The 25,660-nt window shown below is 36.2% G+C and overlaps 1 protein-coding gene across 1 annotated transcript in view; it reads right to left on the reverse strand.

Annotated features, from left to right (window-relative positions):
• Window positions 1–17,407: 17,407 nt before the first annotated feature.
• The window catches only part of LOC134854651 (uncharacterized), a 43,345-nt gene continuing 35,092 nt past the window's right edge, over window positions 17,408–25,660 (reverse strand). Inside the window, exons 8-13 of the mRNA XM_063871000.1 lie at window positions 24,820–25,132; window positions 22,330–22,803; window positions 20,956–21,185; window positions 19,281–19,628; window positions 18,874–19,200; window positions 17,408–18,282 (exon numbers count right to left, since the gene is read on the reverse strand). Of these exons, the coding sequence (XP_063727070.1) occupies window positions 18,058–18,282; window positions 18,874–19,200; window positions 19,281–19,628; window positions 20,956–21,185; window positions 22,330–22,803; window positions 24,820–25,132 (1,917 nt within the window). The 3' untranslated portion in view covers window positions 17,408–18,057. The remainder of the gene's footprint in view (window positions 18,283–18,873; window positions 19,201–19,280; window positions 19,629–20,955; window positions 21,186–22,329; window positions 22,804–24,819; window positions 25,133–25,660) is intronic.

Consider the following 25,660-nt stretch of genomic DNA (forward strand, 5'->3'; position numbering starts at 1 on the left):
AGGAATAATATTTACGCCACTCCAATTGGTCCGCTGTTCAAATGTAAGTAATCAATGAAACAACAAAATAAAACCAAAAATGCTTTTTTAGCAATCCATAGAAGCTTATATTCGTGTTTGTGTGATTTCCTCTTTTCCTTCAAGACTTAAGAAGACTGAATATGCACTTGATCTGCTGTTGACTTGAGGCGGCAAAGGTGGTCGTCTTAGTTGGCTTGCATCGGACAACATACATGATTGGATAAAAAGAAAAACCGAATTTGAAGAAAAGTAATTTAAAATAAGCCAAACGAAATGAACTAGAGCTCAAGGATAAAAATGTGAAAAAGAAATGTAAAGACTGCAAGTAAACACAGCACAGACACGACAGAGCCAGGCAAGAAGTGCAGCATCTGTTTGGGAGATTTATACGACAGAATAATGTTCGCCAGAGTATTTAAACAGAACTAAATTGGACCACTTTCTCTGACGTCGGCTATATTAGACAATAACGTTCGATATTTTTAAAATCATTTCACGCTCTTGACGCAAAGGATCGAGCTTCAAAAAATATCAGGTGTGGAAAAATACTTTTCACTACAAAAAAAAGCAACAAAAGAGAAACAGGTTGCCACGCAAGCGGCAGCAAAGTTTCGACCCCCTCCCGTTATCATAGCAAAAATAAAGTGAAATCTAAAACTGTCCTATTCTTTACATGTAGCCTGAATTATGTAAATACCAGTATAAGATTATCTTAAAATCTTGCCAGCTATCTCCCTTAAAGATACCTAGTAACCGATTTCAAACTCTATAAAGGATATTGCAACACTGTAGAGGGGTAGTAATCGAGATTCTCTTTCGAACTGAAATGATTTATAAACTCTGGTGATAATACATCGGCAATTAGTAGTTGAAACCCCACAAATACTGGCTGATTTAACCAAAAATGAAAGCAGACTTGAAGCAACCATTCATTGCATTGAAAACTCAAGGTGGTAAATTTAGGCCACAACACCTTTCCTGAACTATTCTTTATTTGAAACATAACTAGCGAGTAACGCACCTTTGGTGCTGCAAACAGATTACTTTACGTAAACATTGCTGAAATTTAAAATATATGAAAAAAAAACGAAATGAATGCAACTGTAACAAAAGACGAGGGCATCAACCAACGCTTTTTTATTTAGAAGAAGAAGAAGAATTAATTTCACTTAACAAAATCAGATACACTATTACATTAAACAAAAAATGAAACGAAAAAACATGTACTAGTTTCAGATCCTTATATTCTTAACACAGAAAAACAACCCGGAAAAAACAAACAGCTGGTGCAAATTCTAGAACAATTCATGATTGACACTTTTATGACAAAGTTAGCTCAATTTGAGAAAACTGGATCAATAAGTAAAATTTTTATTTTTTTTGGGAAATCTGAAAATTAAATTCCACTTTCGATACTAGAAGTCGATCATGTTTTCGTGACCTTAACGCTTTCACTGTTCGATAGTGGAGTTTGCCTTCCTTTTAACAAAGGAAATGAAGGGGATTTAAAAATAAATCAGAAGTCAAACCGCAAAAAAGTAAATGTGAGCCTGAACAAATTTTAAGACCTTTCTTTAAAAAAAAACAAAAAAAACATCGAGATATACAGCGGAAAAAACATTGCTAACTATATGAAATTTTAAGAAGTTTCCTGAAAAAAAAACCATCGCGACCTATAAAAAAGCAAAAAAAAACATCGCGACCTATATATACGTTTATCCACTATAGACGTTCATCGACTTCAAAAAAAATTGTATCGACAAAATCTCAAAGAATGATCATATACAACAGAAGGTTAAAAAACGTAAAATCATATATCTGCACTTTTTTTTGTAAACATCCTATTCAAAAAAAACTGGACCATTGGTAATTTTTCATTTCACTGGAAATTCAGAACATGGAAGTCCATTTTTGAAACTGGAAGTCATTCACGTTTCTCGAGACCATTTAACTTTTGCTGAGCGATATTCCAAAAACGGCAAACCTCACTATCAAACAGCAAAAAAAAGGCCACACGAAACGTCAATGACTGCCAGTCATTTTCAACGTAGTGTTTTTATATAGGAAATAAAGCAAAATATTGAAAAAAGCTAACTTCACTATTTCCTAAAAAATGACAAGAAAAATCTGTTGACAAGAAAAATCTGTTGCTATGCAAGCGACAAATAAAGTTCCAGCTAAGCTAGCATGACAAAATTGAAAAAATTCTTCTTGAGAGAATAATTACTGAACTAAGCTCCAAGAACTAGTTAATGTATCAATTTTAGGGCTAAACACTATTTAAGGTTCTTTAGTTACTTAAGTCACGTCGTCTTTTGATTAATTAAGCTGGCATGAGATAAATGTCATCAATCTGAAACCCAAAAAATACCTATCAATTTTCTCATCACCGAGATATTTATTCGATACTGATGTGCATAGATAAACTACATGACTTGGCCTCATTAGACGTATATTTTTGGTACCTAATTTTGCAAAAAACAACCCGCATACACAGTTCCTTCCAGTACGTGGTCGGAACAAAAATGCTGAAGATCAATGACTGGTTTTGCAAGCAAATTCATTTATATTTCTACCTTTAATTTTGAAACAGCAGGTGGTAATCTCATAACTCGGCAGGCGGTAATCTTGCCCAGATAACGTCAAAAGGAATTATCTGGGGTCTTGAAAAAAAAGAGAAACGTCATTTAAGAGCCAACATAAATTAAATTAACGCATAGGCGAAACGGAGGTTCGCACCATTTCGACCAACACAAAATTAGCATTCCGCTAGCAACAAAAAAAAGAAACGAAACTCACTATGCTTAAAAAGCCTTTAAGTTGATAAAGCGATGAACGATGTTCAATTTGAGGAAAAGTTATACAATGACAGGGGTTATTCTATTTTCAAAATACATGAAAAATTCAAAGACCCAATCAATTATAAGGAAACTGCTTCCAGCACAAAAGCAGTCCGTGATTTGTCAACATTGCCGACAAAACTTAGACAGACAGACAATAATCGATTATTTTTTGGAACAAGAAGGTTCTAGCTGGATTCGCACATAGAACCTTTGCGTCCTAGGCATGGTATTTAACACTCGGCTAAGTGTACCGGAGTAGCTAAGGAATTCGGATTTATTAAAAATCAAGCTTTCAAATGATTCGAGTCATTTTCTTAAGCGATTTGCAAATTGAAAAAAGGCTATACTCCGACTTTATAACGCTTACTAGTCACTAGAATAAAGAGAAAAACATTTCAACAAAAAAGATTCAGATAAAAAACTGACTCACGTTATAACGTGCGAGAAATGAAGTTTCCTAAACATGGTATGAAGAAAAAGCATCGGAAACAATGGAAAAATACCAGATCATAAACACAGCACCAGAAAAAAATCAATTTTCGAATAAGTATGAAGTAAAAAAAAACGACTTTCATTCCCAAAAAAATTTAGATCAAAAACAACAAAAAATAGTTTCTCATTTTGAAAAACTTTTATCGGTTAGTGAAGCGGAAGAAAAATAAGTTGAAAAACCTCCAATTGCAAATCAGAACCACGAGAAACCCGAATCACAAGTGAAATGGCTTTAAAATGATAAAAATCGACCAACAGTCTACAAAAATCAAAACATTTTTTCATAGTATGATATAGTTTAAATCGCATATAACAATGAAAAAGCCCCAGAAATACTGCACAAGGAAAATCATGTTTCGAACAATTATGAACCGAAAAAGTAGCTATAAAATCAGGAGCAAAACTGCCATGAGAGATTATAAAGCAAAAAATAAAAATTACAACTGAAAGTGCTTTAAGATGATACCACAGTTGATCCATTATCATCGAGTCGGTCATAATCAGGTAAAAAAAATACAGCATTAAAATGGTTTGAATTTAAAAAATCAAGAACTTTTTGCAAAAAAGAATCCAAAGATGGTTAAAAACTAACTTTACTGAAGTGAAACTAAAATTGAACTAAAATCAGGGCTTGAATGAAAATTTCGCGGCTTTCATCTCTATAGTAAGCCTTCTCACTCGCTTTGCCCGCTCGAAATTAAATTAAAACTCTCTAATTTTGAACCAGTTCACAAACTGGGACAACTTAGGGAACATTTTAGGTAGTTTGAATCACGACTGAAAGAGCTTCAAACACAGAGTCTACGCAGAGCATCGCACTATTTCTGAAACACTAAAAACAGAACATTACAAACTAGAGGACCGAAAATGAGACGAAAGCCGCTAAGTCGCAAAAGAAGACTTGCAAATGTTGAGAAAAGCTAATTCTACAGAACTTTTAAAATCTTTGTCTTGATTAAATTTCACTTTTTTAAAGCAAAACAATAAAACGCTTGCGATAAATAAGGGAAAATGTGAAAAAACTCAAAACAGCCCAAAAAGTAAGGGCCGCTGAAAAAACTTGATGTATCAAAATGAATAAGGCTAGGTTACTCAAAAAACCCTCTTCCCCTCAAAAAACCAACAGACTTGCCTTAAAATTTCTTCGATCATTAAAAACACAAAATAAAGCTACAAAGCCGATAAATTACAGGACGAAATCATTTGGGCAGAATATTTTCAAGAGAAAAAAACAAAAAGAGAACATATACGAAGTCCAGGTTAGTAAAATTACAAGCAGCAGAAAATCAAAACACTTCAAGAAACTAAATGTTTCCTGCATACAGCAAAAAACGATTCTACGACTTGGCAACTAAGCCGGCAACACATAAGCAGACAAAAATTAAGCCGACAATTTTTTTGAAACATCAGAAATTCATTTCAGTAGACATCCGTTGAGCCAACAAATTTTCATTAAAAAACCTTTTAAACATTCAAAAAGATTGAATTACCCCCTCAAAAGAAACAGACGAATAGGAAACTTGTTTCGCTCATCCAACGATGCAATATGCTGCGACTAAGTAGATTTGGTGAAGAAAAAAAAAGAAAAACAAACTTTTAGCAGAGTAAACAAAATATAAAAGGTGAGTGAACAAATAAAAAAGAAAAAACTAAAAAAGAGAAAACAAATAAAAAACAAAAAAAAACTATACTTCACTTGCCAAAAAAAAACGAAATGAATGCAACTGTAACAAAAGACGAGGGCATCAACCAACGCTTTTTTATTTAGAAGAAGAAGAAGAATTAATTTCACTTAACAAAATCAGATACACTATTACATTAAACAAAAAATGAAACGAAAAAACATGTACTAGTTTCAGATCCTTATATTCTTAACACAGAAAAACAACCCGGAAAAAACAAACAGCTGGTGCAAATTCTAGAACAATTCATGATTGACACTTTTATGACAAAGTTAGCTCAATTTGAGAAAACTGGATCAATAAGTAAAATTTTTATTTTTTTTGGGAAATCTGAAAATTAAATTCCACTTTCGATACTAGAAGTCGATCATGTTTTCGTGACCTTAACGCTTTCACTGTTCGGTAGTGGAGTTTGCCTTCCTTTTAACAAAGGAAATGAAGGGGATTTAAAAATAAATCAGAAGTCAAACCGCAAAAAAGTAAATGTGAGCCTGAACAAATTTTAAGACCTTTCTTAAAAAAAAAACAAAAAAAACATCGAGATATACAGCGGAAAAAACATTGCTAACTATATGAAATTTTAAGTTTCCTGAAAAAAACCATCGCGACCTATAAAAAAGCAAAAAAAATCGCGACCTATATATACGTTTATCCACTATATACGTTCATCGACTTCAAAAAAAATTGTATCGACAAAATCTCAAAGAATGATCATATACAACAGAAGGTTAAAAAACGTAAAATCATATATCTGCACTTTTTTTTGTAAACATCTTATTCAAAAAAAACTGGACCAATGGTAATTTTTCATTTCACTGGAAATTCAGAAAATGGAAGTCCATTTTTGAAACTGGAAGTCATTCACGTTTCTCGAGACCATTTAACTTTTGCTGAGCCATATTCCAAAAACGGCAAACCTCACGATCAAACAGCAAAAAAAAGGCCACACGAAACGTCAATGACTGCCAGTCATTTTCAACGTAGTGTTTTTATATAGGAAATAAAGCAAAATATTGAAAAAAAGCTAACTTCACTATTTCCTAAAAAATGACAAAAAAAATCTGTTGACAAGAAAAATCTGTTGCTATGCAAGCGAAAAATAAAGTTCCAGCTAAGCTAGCATGACAAAATTGAAAAAATTCTTCTTGAGAGAATAATTACTGAACTAAGCTCCAGAAACTAGTTAATGTATCAATTTTAGGGCTAAACACTATTTAAGGTTCTTTAGTTACTTAAATCACGTCGTCTTTTGATTAATTAAGCTGGCATGAGATAAATGTCATCAATCTGAAACCCAAAAAATACCTATCAATTTTCTCATCATCGAGATATTTATTCGACACTGATGTGCATAGATAAACTACATGACTTGGCCTCATTAGACGTATACTTTTGGTGCCTAATTTTGCAAAAACAACCCGCATACACAGTTCCATCCAGTACGTGGTCGGAACAAAAATGCTGAAGATCAATGACTGGTTTTGCAAGCAAATTCATTTATATTTCTACCTTTAATTTTGAAACAGCAGGTGGTAATCTCATAACTCGGCAGGCGGTAATCTTGCCCAGATAACGTCAAAAGGAATTATCTGGGGTCTTGAAAAAAAAGAGAAACGTCATTTAAGAGCCAACATAAATTAAATTAACGCATAGGCGAAACGGAGGTTCGCACCATTTCGACCAACACAAAATTAGCATTCCGCTAGCAACAAAAAAAAGAAACGAAACTCACTATGCTTAAAAAGCCTTTAAGTTGATAAAGCGATGAGCGTTGTTCAATTTGAGGAAAAGTTATACAATGACAGGGGTTATTCTATTTTCAAAATACATGAAAAATTCAAAGACCCAATCAATTATAAGGAAACTGCTTCCAGCACAAAAGCAGTCCGTGATTTGTCAACATTGCCGACAAAACTTAGACAGACAGACAATAATCGATTATTTTTTGGAACAAGAAGGTTCTAGCTGGATTCGCACATAGAACCTTTGCGTCCTAGGCATGGTATCTAACACTCGGCTAAGTGTACCGGAGTAGCTAAGGAATTCGGATTTATTAAAAATCAAGCTTTCAAATGATTCGAGTCATTTTCTTAAGCGATTTGCAAATTGAAAAAAGGCTATACTCCGACTTTATAACGCTTACTAGTCACTAGAATAAAGAGAAAAACATTTCAACAAAAAAGATTCAGATAAAAAACTGACTCACGTTATAACGTGGGAGAAATGAAGTTTCCTAAACATGGTATGAAGAAAAAGCATCGGAAACAATGGAAAAATACCAATTTTCGAATAAGTATGAAGTAAAAAAAACGACTTTCATTCCCAAAAAAATTTAGATCAAAAACAACAAAAAATAGTTTCTCATTTTGAAAAACTTTTATCGGTTAGTGAAGCGGAAGAAAAATAAGTTGAAAAACCTCCAATTGCAAATCAGAACCACGAGAAACCCGAATCACAAGTGAAATGGCTTTAAAATGATAAAAATCGACCAACAGTCTACAAAAATCAAAACATTTTTTCATAGTATGATATAGTTTAAATCGCATATAACAATGAAAAAGCCCCAGAAATACTGCACAAGGAAAATCATGTTTCGAACAATTATGAACCGAAAAAGTAGCTATAAAATCAGGAGCAAAACTGCCATGAGAGATTATAAAGCAAAAAATAAAAATTACAACTGAAAGTGCTTTAAGATGATACCACAGTTGATCCATTATCATCGAGTCGGTCATAATCAGGTAAAAAAAAATACAGCATTAAAATGGTTTGAATTTAAAAAATCAAAAACATTTTTGCAAAAAAGAATCCAAAGATGGTTAAAAACTAACTTTACTGAAGTGAAACTAAAATTGAACTAAAATCAGGGCTTGAATGAAAATTTCGCGGCTTACATCTCTATAGTAAGCCTTCTCACTCGCTTTGCCCGCTCGAAATTAAATTAAAACTCTCTAATTTTGAACCAGTTCACAAACTGGGACAACTTAGGGAACATTTTAGGTAGTTTGAATCACGACTGAAAGAGCTTCAAACACAGAGTCTACGCAGAGCATCGCACTATTTCTGAAACACTAAAAACAGAACATTGCAAACTAGAGGACCGAAAATGAGACGAAAGCCGCTAAGTCGCAAAAGAAGACTTGCAAATGTTGAGAAAAACTAATTCTACAGAACTTTTAAAATCTTTGTCTTGATTAAATTTCACTTTTTTAAAAGCAAAACAATAAAACGCTTGCGATAAATAAGGGAAAATGTGAAAAAACTCAAAACAGCCCAAAAAGTAAGGGCCGCTGAAAAAACTTGATGTATCAAAATGAATAAGGCTAGGTTACTCAAAAAACCCCCTTCCCCTCAAAAAACCAACAGACTTGCCTTAAAATTTCTTCGATCATTAAATAACACAAAATAAAGCTACAAAGCCGATAAATTACAGGACGAAATCATTTGGGCAGAATATTTTCAAGAGAAAAAAAACAAAAAGAGAACATATACGAAGTCCAGGTTAGTAAAATTACAAGCAGCAGAAAATCAAAACACTTCAAGAAACTAAATGTTTCCTGCATACAGCAAAAAACGATTCTACGACTTGGCAACTAAGCCGGCAACACATAAGCGGACAAATAGTAAGCCGACAATTTTTTTGAAACATCAGAAATTCATTTCAGTAGACATCCGTTGAGCCAACAAATTTTCATTAAAAAAACCTTTTAAACATTCAAAAATATTGAATTACCCCCTCAAAAGAAACAGACGAATAGGAAACTTGTTTCGCTCATCCAACGATGCAATATGCTGCGACTAAGTAGATTTGGTGACGAAGAAAAAAGAAAAACAAACTTTTAGCAGAGTAAACAAAATATAAAAGGTGAGTGAACAAATAAAAAAGAAAAAACTAAAAAAGAGAAAACAAATAAAAAACAAAAAAAAACTATACCGAACTGGAATTTATTTAGAGCCAACATAAAAAACAAACAATGAATTGAACGGGTATTAGAAAAGCAAATATTTGAACTCAAAATATGTGTTGGTTCACAAAAGTGCAGATCTGAGAAAATGATTCAGTGATTTTGTTGGACAACTTTTTACATGAATCAGTCTTTGTTTCGATTGAAAACGCTTGCTAACCTCGAACACATTCATCGCATACGTAAGAATTCTCGGAACAAATGGACGGAGCAAAAGATAAAAACAAAGTTTTCAAAAATGGCGTACTTTCGTCCCATGCGTTCCGATAACCTTAGGATATACAAGGCTGAGTTAAATCATCTGCACAAAATGAATAAAACATAAAATTAAAAATGCGCTTTGTCAATATGGGTTGACTTGAGGTGAAAAATGTTTTTTTTTGGTTGAAATTTTGGGCCCAAATTTTGCAAAACAAATTACACCATATTAACTCTGCTGAAACTCTTAAGCAAGTCTTGTCTTCATCGTTTTTTACCTTAAGTCAACCAAATTTGAGAACAACGCATTTGAAACTTCTAGTTTAATGCGTTATGTCCGGATATTTTAAAGACAGAGGCGAAGCTGCGCTTAGCAAACACTAGCGGGGAACACGACCAAAAAGCAGTTCTATTAAGTGACATAAGAAAAAGGAGAAATAAGCCTCGGATTTGCAAAAGCTCGAGGCTTTACAAAAACTCGAATTAACTAAAATCTGCGACCTAGCAAACTTGAGTCTCACGAACTAACCATTCAGCCACAGATGCTTAAAATCCTCTAAGAACTAGACATCAATAACGCAGCTACATATGCTAACAAAATGCCAATTCGATGCAGCAAAAGTAACACTAAATACAAAAAGATACAATTTTGCATGTGATAAATCACAAATCATAAAGCCACATTATTTATAAATTATGCATTTCAAAAAATGAGAGATTTATTGAGTTAGAAAATTTCTGAAATCGAGATTTTACTATTATTATGTTATTTGAAACAAATAGCTTTCTTCGGTTCACTTGATGAATTAAAAATGCATCAACTGTGTAAACTTAAAATTATTCGAATGTCAAATCACATGTTATCCATAAGCTGTAAAGGTGCAACAAATTGACAATTCGATGCAGCAAGATCGATGCAGCAGATATTGTTGTTTCAAGCCGCAATAAAATTTGCGACTTAGCCGCAACAAAATTTGCGACTTAAGTTGGAAAAAAAGTTCGTAAATAACACTTTGCTTCGCAAGAGTAATCAGCACTATATTAGGACTAGAAATACTTTTCATTAAAATTTTAGTGTTGATTAGTTCTTAAAATACTACTAATTCTTTCATTACACTGGCTTCCAATACTTGGAAAAGGCAAAAACATTTAAGTCCTTAGGTTGGAATTATCGGTCCAAGCATTCTCGTTCTGGTTTATGAGCAAAACAATTCTGCACAATAATTTCGATATTTTTTTTTAGCTGTTAACAATTAATGTTACTCACATTCAATTTGAGCCCAACGGCGAGTTGATTCATCTCCCACTCAGATTCAGGGGGGTTGCAATTTAGTTAACGGAGAAGTAAGAGTTATGTTATGACAAAAGAGGGACAACAAAGGCAGAGGCCATACAGAAATAATTGGTCTAGCATTCATTTCTGAAATGTTAAATTAACGTTCTGAGCTACATAAAAAACATTCCGAATTAAGCGTGATAAATTTTTGCAATATGCTTTAAACTTTCCAGTAAGGGTTTAAATCATTTCAAATGAATGGTCTTTTAAAACATTTCGCAATTTTCGCATTCATTTTCCTCAGCGTTCATCGTTAAGCGAGAAAACTCAAACCCCTTAGATTATTTATGTCCATATTCATCTTAATTTTTGATAGCGATGAGATAAATTTAAGACGATTTATCCACAAGGGAAATGATCCAAACACGAGCTGTTCAGCTCTCCACGGCGTACGACCGTTATTGTGCTCCTGGTTAAGATCTTCAAGCTACTTTTTTGGTTATTTTTCTGGACTGGGTAGCAAGCAACGAGCACGGATCATAGTGTTGGTTAAAAAGTCTAGTGTAGCATTTTAGTTAATTGAAACAGTCTCTGAGCAGTGAAAACTCTACCCAGAGGCGAAGCTGTGCAAAAAATACACTGCGCTACAGGATAGTGAATGGAAAAAAAAGACCGTCAAAAAGTTTCAGAAAAAATATGTCGAAAAATTACTTGAAAACATATGGGTTGAAACCTTTTGAGCCGAAAACAAAACTGTTTTCATAAAAAAATTCATGTTTAGGACGTTTTGACATACCATCCATTCTCGAACGCACAATCGCATGCGAGCATATTTGTTCTCGAGATTACGCAATATAAGTTGACTGAGCGGAAATAATAAAAACTGAAACTTTTGAATTTTTTTTTGAAAATTTTCAAAAATACCCAAAATCAGATTTACAAATTACTGAAATTTCAGTTATGGTAAAAAAAAACATTTTTAAATTGGAAAAAAAATTAACCGAGAGAAACTTGGACACAAACCATGAACTCGAAAAAAACTCACAAAAACAATTACAACCTGAAACGGCTTAACCTAGTTCCTACTTGAATTTTCCAGAACTTGAGCATGTCAGGAGTGCTATTTACAATTTCTACTAAATTGACCATTTTGTGAGCAAAATTATGTAAGCGATAAAATTCTAGTACCCGATAGCAGTACCTTTGCTTATTGCTAGGGTACTTATTTATTGAGATAATCACAGAAAGAATTATATATCCAGCTGCGAAGAAGCTCTCTATTCATTCTCTTTATCAAGAACTCGCCACTTTTGTTGTGATTTCTGTTTCAAACTGTTAGAGAAATTTCAACTTCTTATAGTTACTACTAAAAACCAGTTGCCGTGCAAGTAGCACTAAGTTTTCCGACCACAAAACTTCAAGAAAACAGACACGAAGCAAAAACCTAGAAACAAAAATCGAATAAGTTTCAAATTTTTTCCAACCGTTTTAAAAATTTTTTATACTGAAAAGACAAAAAGAGCCAGCAGACAGTTAGAAAGAGTCAATGAACGCCAGTAAACAAACAAAAACTTCCAAAATAAGTAGAAAAATCTGGCTTTACAGCTCTTTGAATTTCTAGAACAACTTATGATTGACACTTTTTTGCTAAAATTACCCTAATAAGAGAAAACTGCATCAAAAGGTATTTTTTTATTTAGGTGGCAAGCCTGATAATTAAAATTTGTTTTAGAAAAACAGAAGTAGTTTTCCGTGACCTTCAAGTTTTCGCTGGTCGTTAGTGGAATTTGCCTCCTTTTCTCAGAGGAAACCAAGTTCAAGAGAAATCATAAGTCACACCGCGAAAAGTAAAATTGAGCCATAACAAATTTTAAGACTTTTTCTGAAACAAAAACACAGTAAAATCATCGCTACCTATATAAGAGTCTGAGCTACGCTCATCAACTTTCAAAAATTACCAATTTTTTTCTCTAGGAAATTGATTAAATTTACAAATTAGCAGCTACTGCTTCTTACACCTTAGGTGTCTACGACTACTTGAATTTAGATTTAATGATTCAGCCGTTAACCTAATTTGGTACAAAAAATACAGCCAGCCGAAACTAAGAAAACTGTTCATGAACGTGGGGAAACCAATAGAAATAAAAAAAAACGTTTCTTTATTTTTTTAATGATTTTAGCAATTGGAAAAGCATTTTTGCGCTTATGCTCTTTAAATTTCAAAATCATTTTGGTTGACATCATTTTCATACAAATAGCTTTACTAAAAACACTGAATCAAGGGGTGATTCAATTGGATGACTGGATGAAAGTATGGCTCCATGGATGGCTGTATCAATGACTGAATGCAACGATGAATGGCTGGACGAAAAATGGATAGATCTTTGACTGATTTGATAGTTTGATCGATGGATGGGTAGGTGGTTGGACCAATGGACTTCTGGAACAAAAAACTAATTAGATGGATACCTAAACAGATGGATTGTTGGTTGCATGGCTGAAAGATGGAGGGCTAGATGGATACATGGCTCGATGAAAAACTGGTTGCATGGATAGTTTGTAATGCCTTGATGCATTGATGGACAATAGATGGAAGGATGAAAAAATGCATGGCTGGCCGACCTTTTTAAAATTTTTATTATACTGAAAAGACAAAAAGAGCCAGCAGACAGTTAGAAAGAGTCAACGAACGCCATTTAACAAAGAAAAACTTTCAAAATAAGAAGAAAAATCTGGCTTTAAAGCTCTTTGAATTTCTAGAACAACCTATGATTGACACTTTTTTTGCTAAAATTACCCGAATAAAAGAAAACTGCATCAAAAGGTATTTTTTTATTGTAGTGGGAAGCCTGATAATTAAAATATGTTTTAGAAAAACAGAAGTAGTTTTTCGTGACCTTCAAGTTTTCGCTGGTCGTTAGTGGAACTTGCCTCCTTTCCTCAGAGGAATTCAAGTTCAAGAAAAATCATAAATCACACGGCGAAAAATAAATTTGAGCCTTAACAAATTTAAAGACTTTTTCTGAAACAAAAACAAAGAGTAAAATCATCGCTACCTTTATAAGAGTCTGAACTGCGCTCATCAACTTTCAAAAATTACCAATTTTTTTCTCTAGGAAATTGATTAAACTTACAAATTAGCAGCTACTGCTTTTTACACCTTAGGTGTCTACGACTACTTGAATTTAGATTTAATGATTCAGTCGTTAATCTGAGTTGGTACAAAAAATACAGCCAGCCGAAACTAAGAAAACTGTCCATGAAGGTGGGGAAACCAATAGAAATAAAAAAAAAACGTTTCTTTATTTTTTTAATGATTTTAGCAATTGGAAAAGCATTTTTGCGCTTATGCTCTTTAAATTTCAAAATCATTTTGGTTGACATCATTTTCATACAAATAGCTTTACTAAAAACACTGAATCAAGGGGTGATTCAATTGGATGACTGGATGAAAGTATGGCTCCATGGATGGCTGTATCAATGACTGAATGCAACGATGAATGGCTGGACGAAAAATGGATAGATCTTTGACTGATTTGATAGTTTGATCGATGGATGGGTAGGTGGTTGGACCAATGGACTTCTGGAACAAAAAACTAATTAGATGGATACCTAAACAGATGGATTGTTGGTTGCATGGCTGAAAGATGGAGGGCTAGATGGATACATGGCTCGATGAAAAACTGGTTGCATGGATAGTTTGTAATGCCTTGATGCATGGATGGTTGCATTGATGGACAATAGATGGAAGGATGAAAAAATGCATGGCTGGCCGACCTTTTTAAAATTTTTATTATACTGAAAAGACAAAAAGAGCCAGCAGACAGTTAGAAAGAGTCAACGAACGCCATTTAACAAAGAAAAACTTTCAAAATAAGAAGAAAAATCTGGCTTTAAAGCTCTTTGAATTTCTAGAACAACCTATGATTGACACTTTTTTTGCTAAAATTACCCGAATAAAAGAAAACTGCATCAAAAGGTATTTTTTTATTGTAGTGGGAAGCCTGATAATTAAAATATGTTTTAGAAAAACAGAAGTAGTTTTTCGTGACCTTCAAGTTTTCGCTGGTCGTTAGTGGAACTTGCCTCCTTTTCTCAGAGGAATTCAAGTTCAAGAAAAATCATAAATCACACGGCGAAAAATAAATTTGAGCCTTAACAAATTTAAAGACTTTTTCTGAAACAAAAACAAAGAGTAAAATCATCGCTACCTTTATAAGAGTCTGAACTGCGCTCATCAACTTTCAAAAATTACCAATTTTTTTCTCTAGGAAATTGATTAAACTTACAAATTAGCAGCTACTGCTTTTTACACCTTAGGTGTCTACGACTACTTGAATTTAGATTTAATGATTCAGTCGTTAATCTGAGTTGGTACAAAAAATACAGCCAGCCGAAACTAAGAAAACTGTCCATGAAGGTGGGGAAACCAATAGAAATAAAAAAAAAACGTTTCTTTATTTTTTTAATGATTTTAGCAATTGGAAAAGCATTTTTGCGCTTATGCTCTTTAAATTTCAAAATCATTTTGGTTGACATCATTTTCATACAAATAGCTTTACTAAAAACACTGAATCAAGGGGTAATTCAATTGGATGACTGGATGAAAGTATGGCTCCATGGATGGCTGTATCAATGACTGAATGCAACGATGAATGGCTGGACGAAAAATGGAGATGTTTGACTGATTTGATAGTTTGATCGATGGATGGGTAGGTGGTTGGACCGATGGATTTCTGGAAGAAAAAATTAATTAGATGGATACCTGAACAGATGGATTATTGATTGCATGGTTGAAAGATGGAGGGCTAGATGGATACATGGCTCGATGAAATGCTGGTTGCATGGATAGATTGTAATGCCTTGATGCATGGATGGTTGCATTGATGGACGAGAGATGGAAGGATGAAAGGATGCATGGCTGGCTGGAAAGACGGAAATGGCTTGGGGATAGTTGAATGAATGGAAAGCAGGCTGGCCAAATTATTGGGCGATGAATGGCTAGATGGACTGCTGATTGGATCGATGGACGAATGATATATGATTAGATACATGGCGTGATGGATGGAGAGATGGCTACATGAATGGTTGGGCGATGGTTGTACGAACGGATAGTTGGATATTCGAATGAATCATTTGAGGGATTGCTGGTCGTTTGGAAGGACGGCTGGATGAATTGATAAATGGATGATGGTTTGATGGATAAATGGCTGCATGGAAGCCCGGATGGATGAATGGTTTAATGGATAGATCGTGGGATAGACGGCTGGATGGATGAATGGCTTGATGGATGGATGGCTGGATGAAAAGGTGTCTGGGTACCCGAATAGACGGATGGCTGGACGGATAATGGAGGAATTGACGATGGCTGGCTACATGGATCGTGGACGATAGATGGCTAAATGGGTGGATGGCTTGACGGATGGCTTATGGATTGATTGGATGGATGATGGATAGAATGCAGGTTGGACGAATAGATGGTTAAACAGATTAATGGATGGAGAGATGGCTGGATAGATGGTTAAAAGAACAGATAGATGGTTTGAGGTATGGATGGATGAACGGATGGTGGATGGCTAGGAAGATGTATGGCTTAATAGATGGACGAATTGGTGGATAGATGGTTGCTTATATGTCTGGTTGAAGAGACGGATAAATGGTTTGATGGATTGGTGGCTTGATGGATGGATGGGTAGAATTTTCTCTACCTTGATGAATGGGTGGTTTGCTGGATGACATAGGTAAGCCGATTCCTAAATAGATTAGACGGATGTCCAGATAAATGGCTGGATGCACCTCACCCTTGCATTCCGTTGCGCTGTCCTGCCTCTCGTTGACCAACCCTGCGCAGCCATAATTTTCCTAGTCTTCTACTAATCTGCTTATCTTTGCTCTGCCTTGCATAGCGCTGTCTTGCCTTGCGTTGCCTTACCTCTCAGTGCCCTGCATTGCGCTGCACCACCCTGGATTGTCCCTCATCGCCCGGCCCTGCGTTACCTTATCCAGTCTTGCTCCTCCTCGCCCTGCCCCTCCTTATCATCCTTCCTTACACTGCCCTGCTCCTCCACGTCCTGCTCTGCCGTGCAATCCCTACCCTTGACCTTCCTCGGCCAACCTTGCCCCTCTTCGCGCTGACCTTCCTCGCCCTACATTGGCGCTCTTCGCCCTGCCCTGCCTTGGGCTGCCGTACCCAGGCCTAGCTCCTGCTCGCCCTTGCTCGAAAAAAACCACTTTTTAATAAATGCTAAAGGAAATTGTTGGTTGTTATTTTGATTTTCAGAAGCTTTTGACAGTGTGGAAATTAAGAACTACCAAAAAAGATAGAGGAAATTGTTGGTTTTAATATTCAATTGAAGAAGCTGTTGGCAGTGTTGGTACTGATATTAGAACTAAGAAGTGTGAATGGATATTCTCGCAAGAGGGAGTTTTAGGCAATTTCCACGTGTCCAAAAAAAAAACAAAAGCCAAAACGCAAGAAAAAAAAATTGAGCCTGAAGAAATTTTAAGGCTTTTACTGAAAAAAAAACATTTTTGACATTGTTCAAACCTATATAAGAGTCTGAACAACGTTCACCGACTCTTGATCAAAAATTTAGCACGCATAAACTTAACAAACGAGGGAACTACTTGTATAGCAAAAAATGAACCCGCATTAGAACACAATGGCTGCTTGTATAAAAACAATCCCTAGAATCCATTGAAACAGAACGTTAAGTCTTTAATGAAAATGCATCGCAAAATATATTCAAATTTGACAAAAAAAAACAAACCTGTTCTTGAAGGACATTTTTCAAAAATGGAGCATTAAAAAATCTCCAATGCCCTTGCTCTAAAATTGCTATCTCGTTACACGGAAAAAAGGGCCTTGGAAAACACTGCTTGCTTAATGCATTAATCGCGTCTAATTAACTAGTTAACCTAGAAAAAAAGAACGGTTCGGATTTCTATTTGTATCATATTCGTTTATCAGAATTTGAGTTTGAGTCATAAGTTCGCTTAAGTTCATATATATCATTGTAAATATTTAGTGATTTGAAGTCAAGTTCAAGTTTCCAGCAGATTTTCAAATTAATGCCCTTGTTTTTGAAATTTTGAATTGAGAAGTATAGATAAACCCAGCAACGTAGCGACAGGTTACATTCAGCAGATGACATAATTGCGCCAATCGTTTAGTACAACTGTATTTGATGGTAAATGCGATCAATTTATTATCCATAGTTAAACAGGCCACAAAATCGTTCATTTTTTTGGAAAACACGCCAAAAAACACTCAAGTACTGTTGCTGTTTTAGTATCTGATCACAGTCAGCTGCCTGTCAAAGTGATAATAATTTGATTGTGGTATAATAGCGCAATAATAGTTGTTTTTCTCTATTTAGCTGTTTTCTCTCGGCTTCTGCCATTTCCATATGAATGATTTCAGGTCCCTCTTCGTTTTTTATTTTTCAATGGCCCTTTCTTTTAGTTCCACACTTTTGCACACAAAGTTGGTTTCATTATATAAGTTTTCTCTCTCTCTTCAACGATCACTTCTCAGTATTTCTCCTCCTCAGCGGGTCACAGTTACAGTCGAAAAAGGTCTAATCTCCTCCGTTCCTGCTTGCCTCTTCATCCTTTGAGGAGCAGACGCCCATCTCTTGAGGTTGTAATTGCTGGCTAATTGCATCTCCTCCTCCTCCTCCCCCCTCTTCCGCTTCCAGTCCAGGGGGGTTATTCTCGGATTGGCGTCCTTGTTGCTTCTCCTCTTCTGTGTTCGCTTGCTGTGTCTGTGTTCTCTTTCCAACCAGTTGTCTTCTACTGATAGCCTAAATAGAGCAAAAACTTTACACTTGCTGATTTGAATAAAGATCCGAGAACTTCAGCGCAGATACTTCTCTAAATCTAGCCACCATTAACGCGTATCGAACACATGCTATTAAATTGCCAATGCTAAGCAGCCAAAGTTTTGCATCCAAGTTTTATCTAAATGAGCCTATTTTATGCGAGTTGGATTAGAAAAAGTGCGATCGGTAAAAATCATTATGCTGGCTTGTGTAAACGGCATATGAAACAAAATACCAACAATTCCGTTTTTGACAAAAACAGTTCTAAAAACAAACAGTTCTAAAATTGTTCATACGGCCAATTGCATGAAAAAGGTAATTGAACTTCTGAAAAAACAACAAGGGGGTATTGGAAAAAAGCGTTTTTGGGGGTTTCTGGAAAAACAGTTTTTGGGGGCTTCTGGAAAAAAGCTTTTTGGGGGTTTCTGGAAAAAAGCTTGTTTGGGGAATTCTGGAAAAAAAAACGTTTTTAGGAGTTTCTGGAAAAACGTCAAGGTGTTCCTTTTTGGGGGGCCAATCGACAAGTTCATCGCGATCACTGCGCTGGCTACTATCCACATGTACACGCGCTACCTGTTCTATTTTCTTTATGTCGTCTGCCAGAATGATGCGCATCTCCTGCAACTGATCCAAAGACAGACTCTCCATCTCGCTCTCCACAATCGGACACAATAGCTGACCCCCACTACTTTCGTGTCCAAACTCACCACCCTCAACTCCTCCCCCACCCCATCCCCATCCCCCTAAAGAACCACCCGCCCCTTGTCCTGTTGGTGACGTCATCAGCGATGCTGAGGCCGCCGATGGCGGGTAGCTGAGCCGATGGGAGGACGTGGAAGAGGTATGCACGTGTAGGGCTCCCAGTTTCCCCACTGCTCCCATGGGGTCAAAATAGTGAGCCTAAAAATTTTTTATTTGGATTTCACATTTCAACGTCTAATTGAGTTTTAGACGTAAATGGCACTACAAAAAGGAATTACCGAGCCTTGCAGTTGAGTGTTTGGGTTGTTTATCAACATCATTTGATCACCGCCAGCACTTCTTGATAGATCCTCGTGACTCACTGAGTGTGAGTGGTTAGTACCCCCGTCAAAACTAGACGGGTGTGACACAGATAGTGGACTTGGACTCTGACTCGGCTGGGACAATGGGGAGGGAGAGGATCCGCCCACTGCACTCCTCGTACCCCCTACTCCGCCAACTATTCCATGTGATGCGCCCCCACTTGGGACTGTGTTGTTTGCCTTTGCCTGGTAGTAGGGACTGTCCCTTCTACTGTTGTGCACTCCTCCACTCAAGCCACTCTCGCTCCCACCACTGCCATAGTTCTGAGCAATAAAAGGCAACTTTTTAAGGTTAGCAAAGTAAGTGCTAAATTTCAAACATAACCCACAGAAAAAAAACGAAAAAAAAGCCTAATATTTTTGAATTTTCGAAGAAAAAAATATATGGCCTTTAAGCTAATCGAATTTCAAAAATGATTTACGATTGACACTTTTCGACACAAGCGAAGACAAGCTGCGCATCACTTGAACGTAGAAAAGCTGCGCAACTTGAAAGTTGTCTGGAATAATGTTATATTTGTCTGGAAGGATGTTATATTTGCGCAAAAAACATCCAAAAACACAATCGTTTAATGAGCACGGCGTTTAATGAAAACTCAAAAACAATAATTGGACTTGTAAAGCAGGAAATTTCCAGTGCACAAAAAAGACAGGTTCCGAGCTCACTCGAACACCAGGCCTTTAGCTTCAAGCATGCGCGTGAGAAAACTGGATCAATAAGTTAACTTTTTCTTGTGCTGGGAAATCCGAAAATTAAAATTCGAAACTAGAAGTCGATCACGTTTTTCGCGACCTTTACACTTTTGCTGTTCGATAGAAGGATTTGCCTTCCTTTCAACAAATGAAATGATCGGAACTTAGAAAGAAATCAAAAGTCAATCCGCGAAAAAGTAAAATAAGAGCGTGGACAAATTGTAAGACTTCCTGGAAAAACGAAAAAAAAAATCACGAAGATTTACATAAGAATATTCACTACGTTAATGACTCTTACAAAGAAGCAAAAAATGAGCCTTGAGCAAAGAGACACAGCGGAGCTTTCAACCACTTCCGATACCAAGCAAATATAGGATTGCAAGTTAGCAGGCAGAAAAAATGAAAATAGCCACGTCAAAAAAAAAGTCAAAATAACCGCATTTACAAAAACTTCCAATTTTTTTCGGATGATATTCAAATTGAAGAAAACTCATCCAACAACAACAGCCGGCATTAAATTAGCATTCAGAAACAATTAAGGAGCGGCAACTGAGCCGACAACAAGATATCACTTAGAGCTACAAATTTCAAAGCTGAAAAATTTGAAACACGCGAAGGTCACTTATCCAATAAAACGTAAGTCGAAAGCATAAAGGGTGTTACTTAGCATTCAAAAATAATGATGAAAACTGCTCAGAACACTCGCAAATTTGGCGACTAAGCGGATAAAATATCAGGAGACTATCGAAAGGCCGATAACTTTTGGAAATGAACATTTTTTTTTTCAATTCGGTAGAGATTGCTCAATTGCTCCCAAAAATCTTCATAACATATTTAAGAGTCTTCGCGACGTTCATTGACTCATAACTACGGATAAACTACCTCTATCTGAACTCACAATAGGCGGTGGTTCGCTTGAATCCAGTGGGTGCGATGACGAGAAAGGGTAGTGGAAGTTGTGGTGGAATACTCTCGCATCCTCAGGGTGGTCATCGTCTTCCAATCCTGCCAGGGAAGACATTGTGGGGTCACTGCAGTTGCGGGGAGAGAGGGTGGGTGATAGGGCAGCCAGAGGCGACAGACGGGGGATGTTCACTGGCTGAGACGCTAATTTAGTATGCACCATACCTATAACAAATCACAAGCCCGATAATTTAACTAGCTTTTGCTCCGACCGGTGGAAACAAAATATGGCGTAGGATGTTTTTAGCCGAGTTTGAATACCTCAAAATAGCTCGTAGGAGGCTAAATGTGGTATCATTTTACAGGCTAGCGGATTTACGGGGTTGGGGGGGGGGCTCACATGGCTTTCACAAGGTGCCCCTTTGATACTATTGTACGACATCTGTTTGCTGACCACCGACGGACCGCACAATAGTATAGATTTGAGGTTTATACTTTTTATGCTAAAAAACACGATTGTTAGTCAGAATCTTCCAAAATCATTTTCTCGTTTTTTGAAAAATCTGCCGCAGTGTAGGAAATTTTCTCAAAATAGGATCTTTGTAGTGTAAACTAGATAGAGGCTAACCTCCAACTTTGATTCCACTACATTTTCAATGTTATATCAGCTATTAATTAGCAATAAACCATAGAACTTTTTACTCGCTCTTCAAGTTAAAAAAATAACTTAAATTTTGAACACAAAAAAAATTGAAAAAATAAAATTAAAATATTTTAACGATATTTCAATTTTTCCTTCATATAGTTTGGTTGAAAGAGTCTATTCTTTTTTGAGTTTCAGGCAAAAATTCGAAGAAAAATACATCACGTTGAAGCTCTTTGAACTACAGGACTCTTATCGTTGGACCTTACTATTATAAAACTATCCCAATTAGAGAAAACTGGGACAATGGGTAAACTTTTTTGATCCGCTGGGAATTCTGAAATTAAAAACCACTTTCGAAACTTTCAGTCATTCACTTTTTTTGGCACATTTCTTATTTTCTAATTGAAGAGTGCAATTTCCATTTCATTTATCCAATGAATTTTCATTGAACCAAAAAAAAACGAAATCAAATTTCAGCGTGAACAACTTTCAAGACTTTTTCTTGAAAAAATATCAGAACGATCTCATTAAGTGTCTTCACTCCGTTCAGGGACACGTCGTCATTTAAGTTTAGATTTTAGAAGCTAAGTCCATGATATGAAATTATTCAATAATTGGTAGATGCTTCATATGATAATGATTATGATACGCATTTAGCTTTCGACAATTTAAGTCGACGCGTTGCAAAACAGCAAAGGGCAAGAAAATACAATTCCAACATACCCATTGGACCCATGAAATCGCCTCCTGAAAGGTGGTGCGACTGGGCCTGGTTCGCGGAGGAGGAGGGCGACTGCATGTTCCACGAGGAGGCCCCACTCGCACTAGTACTGCTGGCCGAATTCACTGAGTCACTCAGTCTACTATTCATTCTGCCCGCTGCATCTTGCGTTGAAGGGGGAGGCGCGAAACCCGCAGAGAAGAGACTATTGCTATTATTATAACTATTCAGTCTCTCCATAAACATTCGGTTGGAGTTCATGTTCGACAGTGACTTTTGATCATAGACTGTTCTGCCGTCTTCGAATAGACGTGTATTGGGATTGTGACTGTATGAGTTGCTGTCTTCAAACATCATCGACATCTCAACCGAAGAGGACTTATCCCCGAACAGGTCTACCTCTCCACTAAAAGATGCACCAGTTCTATTCTCACTCGGCATTGCTGCTCCCGTACCGCCTACAGCTCCTCCTCCGACTGAAAACCATAATTCATCACATCCTGTCATACATTCAAAGATTGGCTCCTCCGTTAAATTACTGAAAAAATATAATTCGCATACACAAGCAAAAATATTACCGATAACGCTACAGGGGAAAACTGAATGAGTAAAACTTTGAGTCTAAAAAATTTCTTAAGTGACGCACGCCAATTATGAGTCTTCATAATTGCTAAGTGACGCAAGCCAATTATGACGCATTAGCAGAACCAGTCAATTTGAAAAAAAAAGAAATTTACCAACTAACATGCCTCAATTTATAGAGTAACTAGTATACCTCCTTCCCTACCTCTACGCTACAGATCCATGATACCTTGAAGCTAAAGTGCTTTTTGTAATATAATAGTCTGTCTTAATCTCCTTAGCATTGGCTGCACTTAATCGCTTGTTATTGATCAAAATGAACACTTTCAAAATGAACACTAATATTTGCTACTAAGGTTGGAAAAATAGAGGGTTCATACGATCACACAAGCTTTGCTTGTGTAAACAAGCAAAGCCGGTTGTTAAATAGATTAGACGAAAGCCTAAAACTTAAGTGTATTCGACAGTCTTCGTAAAAATGGGAAGATGGACAACAGTTGTTGTCAAAAATGACTAGAAAAACAAAACAAAATCGTAAAAAAAAACTAAATTAAAAAAGATCTTTTGCAATTTTTTTTTTGATTTTTTTGAATCCCAAAATGGCGTTAAAAAACTCATTTAGCTAGAGGCGCTAGAAAACTAATTTAAGTAGAGCAAATTTATATTTTCAGCGCGTGAAAAAGCTTACTAACCTTCTATAAAAAGCTAATTATACGCCTGCTTGCTCGCTCTATTCGCTCGAAATTAAACCTAAAAATCTCGAAAATATATTTTAATGACTTTCAAGTTTTTATAATGAAGTTCAAAACACGACTAAAGGGATTTAATATATAACACTCGGTACCTGTCCGATGATTATTTTTGGTACCTGATTTTGTGGGAAAACAAAATTTTACACCACAAAGCTTCCAATTAAAGACCTTATTTTAAAGTGCATAATAGTTATCTTGGCATTACTTGAATAGATTGAGTAAAAACGATTATCACTATTCGATGAATTCAATTTATCGACGAAAACAGCTTTTACCATCATTTAGGCTATAGTCAAGATAAATTCCTCCAACATAAAGGTTGGTAATTTTATTGACATTCGGATTGTTGTGAAATGTATACAAAATAATGCCATCTTTTGTCCAAACACTTAGAATACGGCTATCACTTTTCATCATTTTTAAAAACACGGATCGCGCTGGGCTCAGATCTTCGAATATTTTAATTTCTTTCTTGTCCGTTGACTTCGCTAGTTCTTCCTTTTTCCGCATACGATCAATTTTCGCAGCCCTTTGTGAAAACTTGACAACTATAGGTTTAATAGCTCCTTTTCCAGTTGGTAGGCGGTGTGTAATGGAGATAATTTTTCCTCAATGCAGACATGAACTAATTTTGAGGGTTCTAGCACCTTTTGCAAGGTTTCTTCTGACTTCTCATTGAATGTTTTTTCCGTGTTCATCGGTTTTACCCTCCTCTCTTAGCCCAAAAATTTTGACTATCACTTCTGTAATATGTTTCCAGCTTTTCTGTCACACACTTTGTCATCACGTGATTTTCGCTTTCGCTGAATTAAAGACCTTGCTCCACTTAAGCTATAACTTAGTAGGAACTGCATTGCTGATTGCTTTTTCTACCGCAGAACTTATCGAAAGTAACTTTGTGTCGCTTTCGTCTTCGCTAAGTGGGCTCAGAACTTTTGGATCAGACTCCTGCAGTGCTCTTCACTGCAGGAGTCTGATCCAGATATCGCAGGACGGGAACGTTTGCTTCAGTGCTGTTGTTTTCTTCTACTTGCTTTTCAGTGTTTTGAACTTCTAATGAATTGGGTGGAGTAGTATTCATGTCTCTACTGAAACTATTTAATAAGTTTATCACAGCAATTAGGCTAATAAGCATTTTAATAACCACTAGGTACTCACATAAAGGAGAGTCATAAAAATGAGGACTGCCCACTATCAGATTAACTGCCCCTCCCCCACCCAGACCACCAATGCCCGTCTCTTGTTGTCCTCCCGAGGGGGGATCCCCTAACCAACTGAAGCTGCCTCCACTACTCAATCTCTCCCTCTCCCTCTCGTGCGAAGTTGCTACCGCTGTGTTGTGACGCAATGACGGTGATGCAATAGGGACTCCCCCACTGCCACTTGCTCCTCCCCCTGGCACAGAGGGTGGCGAGGGTGTGGATCGGGAGGAAGAGAAGAGAGCGTGACCGAACCAGGGATTGCCTCCAGTCTGATAAAAAAAGCTTTCAGCAACAGACACTTTTAAAAAAAAGCAATTAAGAAAAAGTTTCAAAAAAACTTGTGAATCGTCAAAAAAAAGTGCCCTTCTCTTTTTTTGATTTCCCACATTTCTTTATTCGTTTTCGATCGAATGTGATTATAGCACGTTTCCTCAGTTCAACAGCCGACATTTCAAGGCAACTCAAATGAACCCAAGACTGAACGTAATATCAGGACTTATATGCAACAAAACAGCACCACAATGCAGAAGCCTCAGAAAAGCTTCAACTTAATGGAGCCATAGTTCACGTTAAGTTCTGATTTAAACTTCCGAATGCTTGTAGCTTCGAAAACAAAATATACAAAAAACTTGAAGATTTACAGAGATTCTCAAAATGCGGGATAAACTCTGCATGATATGATGGCAATTTTGTACATGTTAATAGTTATGTCAACTGTTGCAGCTCGCTTTTGGACCTAAGAAGCTGTGTTACACGAAGTAAATCAAAAGATCCTCACTTCGGCTCTGGACGTCTCA

This window comes from Symsagittifera roscoffensis, chromosome 9, assembly GCF_963678635.1.
Source record: "Symsagittifera roscoffensis chromosome 9, txSymRosc1.1, whole genome shotgun sequence".
Lineage (NCBI taxonomy): Eukaryota > Metazoa > Xenacoelomorpha > Acoela > Convolutidae > Symsagittifera > Symsagittifera roscoffensis.